Source organism: Clupea harengus, chromosome 12 (assembly GCF_900700415.2).
Source record: "Clupea harengus chromosome 12, Ch_v2.0.2, whole genome shotgun sequence".
NCBI lineage: Eukaryota > Metazoa > Chordata > Actinopteri > Clupeiformes > Clupeidae > Clupea > Clupea harengus.
The window spans coordinates 9,535,940-9,545,939 of record NC_045163.1 but is presented as its reverse complement, the minus strand read 5'-3'; the positions used below and the strand labels follow the sequence as shown (position 1 = coordinate 9,545,939).

The following is a 10,000-nucleotide window of genomic DNA, read 5'->3' as shown; positions in this document are numbered from 1 at the left end:
ACCTGGGCCAGTCGACATATTTATGTCTGAATAGCCAAGTCCCATTGCCCAAAATACTGATGTAGACCCATATTCAGCGAAGAAATTACACTGACAAGTGTTATAGGCAGAAAATGTGTGCGGGGGGAGGGGGCGTGGCGGCGGTTACAAACATGAAAAAGAAGGGTACGGGACTGTAAAATGTTTCGGGAATCACTGGCACATCAGTGGGCCGCGGATTACTTTCTGGTCAGAATGGTGGTCCCTGGGACAAAACCAGTTGAAAACCCCTGCCCTATACAAATAAACCATTTTCCTTTAACAGTAGTCACATTATACCCTATACAATTAAACCATTTTCCTTTAACCGTAGGCACATTATACCCTATGCAGAAGTTAATCGGGAGTTAATCCACCCCCCTCTAGTGAATGTGTCCACTTGTGTGCTGTTCCGATGATTTGAGAGGAGCTGTTTAGTACATTTACAGTGCATCATTACTCATTACATCAGACATTTTTTCTTCTGTGTGTGTGTGTGTGTGTGTGTTTGTATGTTCTCTGTGTAATAAATCATTTTAGGCTGAATGCAAGTACAGAGACATTCCTGTTAAACGTGGACTGTAAGACTGTGGCACTGAGTGCCAGTGTGTCTATGAGGGACATTTGCTGCTGCTGTTGACTGTGCTTGTGGATTTAAGTGAAATCTCATGTTGCTCTCTTTCTATCTCTTATTCCCTCCCTCTCTCTTTCTCTCCTTCTCTCTCTCTATCTGACTCTTTCTCTCTCTCTATAAATCCGATGTCTAATCGCTGAAGTTTACCCTCCTGCTTCCTGTGTTAATAGACTGAAGTTAGCTCTTCACAATGATCCAACTGTTTGAGTTGATCCCATAAGCACTAATATGAGAGTCCCTCTGTCTCAATAGTATTACCCTATATATACTAAACATACCGTTTTATGGAAGAGTATGAGAAGATAGAGTGGATACCACCTCAGTGGTGGGCATTCTTACCTTACCTCCTTATTTTATTTTTGAAGCGAAATGAGTAGATACCACCTCAGTAGCAAACAGATGTTGCAACACAAGCTTTAACTTCAAGTGGTGATGCAGTATTACTCTGTATATCCTGAAATGATAATAAAAAAATAATTAAACAGTAGTATTATACGGCTCCTCTGAATGTTGCAAAAGATTCTATTGAATTAGAATGGGCCATCTCAATGTTTGGAGGTCTGATATTTCTTTATAATCACCGCTGAAAGACAGAAAGAGTGAGAGGGAGAGGGAGGGAGAGGGAGAGAGAGAGAAAGAGAGGGAGAGAGAGAGAGAGAGAGAGGGGGGGGGAGAGAGAGCACAACACGGGTTTCCAATTAACTGCCATAGACTGTGGTGCGTGTCTTGGGATCAGGGCAGATCATGACCATACCAGTGCCTCAGTCAGCCACTGTTTAGTGGTTATGTAGCCTCAGGCTTCATAGTCTGCTGTTAGACTGGGAGCATTAAGATGGCTGCTCTCAGAGTTTCGCTCAGGTCTGCGTATTTGGTGCACTGAAGATCTTAGACCTGCGTTGTGATGGTCACCATGGTGATTCCCACCTCTTAGCTTTTCCCTTTCGTTTAATGCCCTACCCGCTATAGGACCTGTGCTTAGTGTGGGTGGGTGTGTGTGTGTGTGTGTCAGGGTTTCTGCTAGGACCTTTTTTGCTAGTTCGATGTCCAGAAATAATTGATTTCACCGGACAATTTGGAAACTTAGCAGCGTGTGTTTTAATAACAATCTGTTACAAACGCAAATGTAATGTAGCCTATACTATATAATATACTAGACTGACAAAAGAATGACAATGTTTTCAAATCAGTTTGACTGTCACCAGGTTGTCATCCTGGTTTGGGCATTTGGTGAAGGGTGGGCTACTAAATTCAACAGGAATAAATGTCCAAATTCTAACTCTCAGCAATAGTCAGCTGCAACTTTATTCTAATTTGTTGCAATCAAAACTGTCAAACGGTCTTCCTTAGCAACCTTAGCAACCATACAGTAGACAAGAATCTACGTAATGCTGAAGAAATAAACTAAAGTTTAGCACCAAGCATTTCAAGATGAAAATGACTGCATAAATGCATTGTTTACTGTTGCTAGCTAGGTCGTTGTGAAACCATATCTCTTGCATAACCTATGCCGTAATGGCCTGCAACCACGTAAGATTATTATGAAAGCAACGGTACTACGAGGTGAAACAGATCCTATAAATCCTGTATTTGTCAACATCAGCCAAACGTGGTTTAGGCGAGCATACCCCTCTTAAAGTTGCTGCCATTTACTATCAGAGAAACCCATAGAGCCCCTGATGTTTCCAGTGGATCACTCCCTCCTCGTAGAAATAGAGCAATTAGCTAATTGCCATGATGTGTCTGACAATCAGAATTAGATGTTCTATTTATTGCTGAGTGGAGCTGAGACGGAAGGTTCACAGAGAATGAAACATGATTGGATAAAATCCGTTTTCTCCCACGTCTGATGGGAATAGGAAGAGGTCGGATTTCATGACTTTAATTAATTCATTATTTATTTGTTATTATATTAGTCATTAAAGTAAGATAATAACAGTAAGATACATTTTAAAATCAACAATAAGTTCTGTTATTGATACATTTGCTTTTGGTAAACCACAAATGTCATGTTTAAGTATACATTTTATGTTTTGTATGAGCATTATACATTTTGACCGGCAAGTTTTGAATTTATCCGTTTTTTAATACATTTTACCAGGTAACGGTAACTCTGGTGTGTGTGTGTGTGTGTGTGTGTGTTTGTGTGTGTGTGTAAGGAAGAGCTGCCATGTTTATCAGCAATACAGACTAGCACAGAGTGTCTAGTCTCTCTGTCCCACTCTCTCTGTCCTCTCTCTCGATGTCCCTCTCTCTCGCTCCCTCCCTCCCTCTCTCTCTCTCTCTCTCTCTCCCCCTGTCTGTCCCTATGCTGCTGGCCCCTGTGGGCTGCTGAAGTAGAAGTGGGTGCTCTTTGATGGGCGCTCTATTCAGGTCAGGCAGAAAGAGACTCTTCTTGTCCCTTTAAACCGCAGACTGGCTCAAGGCTTACCTCCTCACTCCATCCTCTCTTTCTTTCTCTCTTTAATCCTTCCGTCCACTCGTTTTTGAAGAGCTTGTTCCTTGCTACCTCATGCCCTCTCTCTCTCTCTCTCTCTCTCTCTTTTTCAGTCTTTTTTAAGTGCAGTTGTTGGCTGTCCTCCCTGTTCTAAATGAAAAACATGGAAAAGTCCCCATCAACTCCCAGTGGAGGCCACGCAGTAAAGGGCTGAATGGTCTTTTCTGCCTCTCTGTTGCCACTATAGTTAGACACTTCTCTGAGTCCTTTTAAAGCTGTCCCCCCCCCGCGCCCCCCACTACCCTACCTCTAGCCCTGGGCTTTTGTGTGCCGACCAGCAGCGATTTGGGGGCCAAACACTGGAGGAAAGCTGCTGAATTAGAGTTATAAACTCCCAGGGTCAGAGAGGGCTTCAAATCTACTCAGCTTCTGCTGACAGGAACTGTTGTTTTGTTACCCCTTTTCCCTTTATGCTGCTGTTTGTAATTCCTTTAGTTCTTTGTTTTTCTCTTCTTCCCCCCCCCCCCTCTTTCTTCCCCCCGTCTGCCTCCCCTCCTTCCTTACTTTTTCTTCTCTATCACCTTGTTTGCTGTCGGAAAGAGAAAGTGTGAGAACGTTTAGGGCTGCTGGTGGGGGGTTTGTGATGTTTGTTCTTGGCTATGGTTATGGTTATGGTTATGGATGGAGAAACTTTGTGAAGGACACATACACCTGGAGGACCTGGATAGATAGATAGATAGATACAAAGTTAGATAGATAGATAGATAGATGGATGGATGGATAGATTGATGGATGGATGGATGGATGGATGGATGGATGGATGGATGGATGGATGGATGGATGGATGGATAGATAGATAGATTGATTGATGGATGGATTGATGGGTGGATGGATTGATTGATGAATGGATTGATGGGTGGGTGAAGGGAGAGAGTGAGGTATGTGAGAATCATATTACTATCATCAGGAAAGGAGAGATGCTGTGTGACAATACTCTGTGTGTACGTGTGTGTGTATGTATTAGCATGTATGTGAGACAGTGAGAGAGTATGGATAAAGAGTTTGTATGCTAGTATCTTGGTTTAGAGCCTTAATTAGTGCTGAATTATGGTCTGGTTGTGTGTGTGTGTGTGTGTGTGTGTGTGTGTGTGTGTGTGTGTTTGGAACTTTAAGATCTAGATAAGTGTTAATGGCCTGTTAAAGGAAAACAAGTTGCATGCCCTTTTCCCACTCTCCCATACGTTGCACCTTTTTATTTTTGAGCGAGATGAATAGATGTGTGTGTGTGTGTGTGTGTGTGTGTTTGTGTGTGTGTGTGTGTGCGTGTGTGAGTTCCACACACAGGTAGCGCCCGTCTCTCTCTTTCTCTTCTCTCTCTCTCTCTGCGTTGGTTGGCTTCAGGAAGCAGTGAGTGGCTTATCGCAGGCGGTCACACAGGCTGGGAGCAGGGGCTGGAGGACGGGTCGACCCGTGTGTGTGTGTGTGTGTGTGTGTGTGTGTGTGTGTGTGTGTGTATGGGAGGGGGGAGGGTGTTTCCTGCTATTCTTCTCTCGGCTTGCTGGGTTCCCATGAGCGGCCATGCCAAGTCCAGTGAGCCCGGAGCAGGCCGACCGAACGCAACCACCGGCAGTCTGGTCCTCCTGGCGCCTGCTTCACGACACACACACACACACACACACACTCTTGCACACACTCACGCAGACACACACGCTAGAGCGCTCATACATAGGTGCGCTTACCCTACACTTGCTCACACACACAGACAGAGACACAGACACACTCGCAGAGGAGAGAGGGAGAGAGAGGGCGAAGGACAGAGCGGCGCTGGATCGGAGGAGTCATGCACACCATCCATGGGCTCTGCAGATTCTGCATCGGGTGCAGACTACCACAGGTGTGTGTGTGTCCTCCAGTTGGAGAGAAGAGGGAGAGAGAAAAGCGAGGGAAGGAGAAGAGCGAGGGGAGAGAGAAAGAGGACTAGACTATGAATGAATGATAGAGAGAAAAAGTGAAAAGAGATAAAAAAAGAAAAGAGACAGAGATGGGCGGAGTAAGGGAAGGTGAGAGGTGGCTGGAGAGAGAGAGAGGGAGAGAGATGGAGAGAGGGAGAGAGAGGGAGACAGAGAGAGATGGAGAGAACTCGGGAGAGAGAAAGCGAGAGATGCCGAGGGAGAAAGAGAGAGAGAGATGGAGAGAGAGAGAGAGAGAGAGAGAGAGAGAGGAGGATGTGAGAGAGCTCTATCGGGAGAGGAAAAAGTAAGGTGGATGAGGAGTTGTGGAGAAGTGGATAAAGAGAGAAGAGGAGGAGAGAAATTAAAAGAGAGAAAGAGTGAGAGAGATGAGAAGAGAAGATGGCTTTAGAGAAGGTTGTGTGTCAGTAGAGTGAACAGGTGGTGTGTCCAGTAAGCTAGCTGCTAGCGTAGCGATCTGCAGAGATTCCCTATGTTATTATGTGTTTGGAGCGCTCAGTGCTGCTAGCCTAGCAAACTGCAGAGATTCTTCATGTTTTTATGTGTTTGGTGTGCGCAGTGCCTTGTAGTGGTTAGGATTTATTAGGGAAAGAGGGATGTAAAGACAGGGAGTGAGGAGGATGAGAGGATGGGAAGGAACTGCTCTTGTGGAGGCAACACAGATCTGGGAGTCTTTGTTTTTCTTTCGTCCATGGTTTGATCTGATTTGCAAACTTCAGTGATTTTCTCATGCGTGGTCGGTCTGTCTGTTTGCTGTTCTGATATTCTATAACCCCAGCAGCATGTGTGAAGTGAGACAGCAGGATCGGGAGAGATAGCAAGATGAGAAGACTTGGGAGAGAAGCAGAGAAAGAAAAGAGAGGGATAAGAAACTATGATGAAATGAGAGAACGTGTTTGGACTTTTTGATGTGGAGACAGACAGAGAAGGAAGGGCTTCTTCATTAATGCTGGAGATGGGATAGCGAAAGAAACCAAAAGCAAGAGTGTGTGTGTGTGTGTGTGTGTGTGTGTGTGTGTGTGTGTGTGTGTGTGTGTGTGTGAGCGTGAGCGTGAGCGTGAGCGTGAGTGTATTTGTATTTGTGCAGAGTCCTGGGCAATCTGTGCACGTGAACACACAGATATACTCACAGACACACACACACACACACTTACTTGTGGGGTCACACAGAGAGATATGCTATATTCTCACAGCATAAGTATACATTCCTGGTGTGGCATTTATAATGTGTACAAGAGTGTGTGAGTGTGTATGTGTGAGAGAGAGAGAGAGAGAGAGAGAGAGAGAGGTCCGCCCTACCTGTGGGCATATCTGAGTGGTATGCTATTACTATTTTAGGGGGAATGGCCCACTCTGCCTGAGAACATTAACATGGTCCACTTTCCCTCCTCCCCAGGGTGCATTTAACTCTATTTTAACTCTAATTTAACTCTGGGTTGTAACTTTTACTCTGGTTTACTTCTCCCTTCCGCTCATCTGTAACGCTCTTGACTGGGCGCTCCTCTGACAGATCCTGGAGCACCGGGAACGTTTGTCCCCTCCGAGCGGCTCAGCAGCTCAGCGGCTCAGCCTAGATTTGGGTAATTACGGTGCTGTACCGGCCACATGGATGACTAGTGGGGGAGGAGGAGGAGGAGGAGGGGGAGAGGGAGATTGTGTCTAATCAGACGTTATGTCACTGCGAGCACACTGACCTAAATGCCTGGTGAATCCGATGCCGGCGTGGCTGTGGCATCTGCATGCCTGCTTGTCCGTCTGCCAAGCTCACCAAGGATGCAGCCTCTCTACTCCTCTGCTGACATGTCTGCCTGTGTGTGTGTGTGTGTGTGTGTTTGTGTGTGTGTGTGTGAGATCAGCTGGATTTAGCAGAGTAAAAGCATGCATCTGGCAGGCGAGTGTGTGAAAGAAAGTCACTATTAGAAAGTAAGTGTTGTGTGTGTGTGTGTGTGTCTGTGTGTGTGTGTGTGTGTGTGTGTGTGTGTGTGTGTGTGTGTGTGTGTGTGTGTTAAATGTGCTGATATGGAATATGCTACACGGCATGATATCATGACAAGTCTGAGTTCCTAGGTGCTGAGAGAGAGTCACTGTCAGTCAGAGTGTGAGTGGTGCGTGTGTGTGGAACCTGAGATCGGTTGGAGGTAGCAGAGTAGAAGCATGCATCTGGCAGGCGAGTGTGTGAGAGAAGGTCACTATTAGAAAAGTAAGTGGTGTGTGTGTGTGTGTGAGTGTGTGTGTGTGTGTGATACATGTGCTGATATGGAATATTCTACGCAGCTTGATACCATGACAAGTCTGAGCTCTAAGGTGCTGGTATCAGCTCTTGTTAGCTGCTTATCAGCCCTCAATCTGCAGTCCATTGTGAAGGGCATGGAGAGCTGGAGAAAGGGCCTCTGCAGCTGGCAGCCATATACTGCATGTGTGTGTGGGTGTGTATATGTATATGTAAATGTGTATATATATATACATATTTATATGTATGTGTACTGTGTTTGTGTGTGTGTGTTTGTGTGTGTGTGTGTGTGTGTGTGTGTCTTCAGTTTCATAAAGATGAAGATGAAGCTGAGGTATGTGGGTCTCCTGAGTGTAGATCAGTATGGTGCACACAGGCTCTTCATCTAAGCTGATCTGTCCTTGTTTTGAGTGGAGTTGGGCCTTGAAAGTAGGCTGGAGATGCTCTGCTCCGCTCCGCTCTGCTCCGCAGGGTTTGCCACCCAAACATGAGATATTTCTGGCAGGCGGATGGCTCTAAAGACTGTCTCCCCTTAAGGTATGAAAAGCGCCTTAAAATGGAATTGCAGCGACAGCCTAGGATAAACCTGGTTAAGGAGCGTGTGTGTTAGGAACTGTGTGTGTGGGGGGGCTGTCTTACCCTGTATCTCCTCTCTTCCTATCTCTCTGCATCTCTCCATCTGTCCATCCCTCCCTTTCTCCTTCTAAACCTCTTTCCCTCTCTCTAGCATCAGCTGTTAGCTTCTCTCTTTGTGAAACTCTTTGACTCTTTGAGCCACACCTTTTGAAAGAATGATACCCTTTCCTTTCTCCTCCGGTCCTTATGCCCCTTGTCCCCCCCCCCCCCCTCTCCTTTCCTCTCTTCTTTTTCTTTTCCTTCCCACTCATCCCTTTCTCTCTATCAACCTTCCACATCTCTTCCTCTCATGTGTTTCTCTCTCTCTCTCTCTTAATTCAATCCAAATGAGCCTCATTGGCATGACTCTTTCAAAGCAGTGTTGCAAAATCAAACCTATTTTAGACACAATAATATAATATCTTGGACTGATCAATGCTGGTTTCCTGTAGTCCTTTGGGGGGGTCCAGTGGCTGGACATTGGAGTTTCCTGTAGGCTTTTTTGGGCCTGGTGATTGGTCATGCTGGTTTCCTGTAGTCTTTTGGGGGTCTGGCGGCCGGTGCTTGGCGTGGGGTCGTGGGGGCATCCTGTAGGGTCTCGGGCTCCACGCTCCCACGCTCAGAGGGCTGAGGGGTTGCCCCTCGTTTAGTCACTCCACGCTACAGCCTGCCAAGTGTGCCCATTGCTCTGCCCTCCATCTGCCAGCCTCTCTCTCGCTCTCACTCCCTCTCCCTCTCTCTTTTTCTCTCTCCCACACTCCCTCTCTACCTCTCTCTTTTTCTCTCTGTCACTCGTCGTCTCTCTCTTTTTCTCTCTGTCACTCACCGTCTCTCCCTCTCTCTTTTTCTCTGTCTGTCACTATCTCTCTCTCTCTCTCTCTCACTCTCTTTTTCTCTCTCTGTCACTCTCTCCCTCCCTCTCTTCCTCTCTCCCGCTCTCTTTTTCTCTCTGTATCCCTCTCCCTCTCTCATGTTCTCCCACATGCTTTTTCTCAAATTCAAACTCAAACTAGCTTAATTGGCGTGAGTGTGGAGCCCTATTGCCAAAGCTGTGCAGTGGACACACAATACAACAAAATAGAATATTTGTAATACATAAACATTTTGTCTTTCTTCCCCCTTTCAACACTCCTCCTTCTCTCTTTCTCTATCCTACTTTATCTCTCTCTCACTCTATCTCTCTTTCTCTATCCTACTTTATCTCTCTCTCACTCTGTCCCTCCTTCTCTCTTTCTCTATTCTACTTTATCTCTTTCTCACTCTGTCTCTCCCCCCTCTCTCTTTCAACTTTCGTTTGTATTCATTGTTCATTCTTTCTCTCTCTCGCTTTCTCTCTATTTCTCCCTCACTCATATTGCGGTGTCCCTTTGTCTCTGTCATGTTTGTTCTCAGCCTTCATTCACTTCAGTTCAATATTTGCTTTGTTTACGTGACAAAAATACATTTGTATACCCAAAGCGTGTCAATAAACAAACAACACGGAGCACAGTGCTCTTCTCTGTTCTCTTGTCTGCATCTATCACTCGGTCTCATCCTCTCTATCTCTTTCTTCTCTCTTTCTTTAATCTGTCGTTCTCTCTGATATGCTCTCATTCTGTCCCGAGCCCTTGCTGTCTGCTCTAGTGTGTGCTGTTGAGTCTGAACTGCAGCTATCCCCCTCTCTTTCTCCCTCATCCCCCCCCCTCTCTCTCTATCCCCTCTCTCTCTCTCTCTCCCTCATCCCCCCCTCTCTCTCTCTATCCCCCTCTCTCTCTCCCTCATCCCCCATCTGTCTCACCATCTCTCCATCTTTCTTCAGCCTTTCTCTGCCTTGTCAAGTCTCCTCTGTGTCTCTGGTTTCCCCCCTCCCTTATTATTTGTTCACTTTGCATCCCTCCCTTGCTCCCTCGTCCACTCTTTTTTTATCTTCCATTCCCTCTTTCTGACTCTTTCTTCCCCTCTCTTAGTCTCTCTCTCTTTTTTCACTTCTCTCTTCACCTCTCTCTCCCCCCTCTCTTTCTCCCCCTCTCCCTCCCTCTCTCTCCCCTCTCCCTCCCTCTCCCTCCCTCTCTCTCCCCCCCTCTCTCTCTGTTGATATGAGGTAGAAGTGTGTTGATTAA

At 46.2% G+C, this 10,000-nt stretch overlaps 1 protein-coding gene across 3 annotated transcripts in view; it reads left to right on the top strand.

The window, feature by feature from the left end:
• The window catches only part of rgs3a (regulator of G protein signaling 3a), a 175,528-nt gene that overhangs the window by 16,787 nt on the left and 148,741 nt on the right, over positions 1–10,000 (top strand). The window contains exon 1 of one of the 3 annotated variants that reach the window (XM_031577438.2): positions 4,605–4,980. The exons of the other annotated variants lie outside the window; for them this stretch is intronic. Within the exon in view, the coding sequence (XP_031433298.1) occupies positions 4,927–4,980 (54 nt within the window). The 5' untranslated portion in view covers positions 4,605–4,926. Of the gene's footprint in view, positions 1–4,604; positions 4,981–10,000 lie in introns of those variants that run through there. 3 annotated transcript variants of the gene reach the window in all.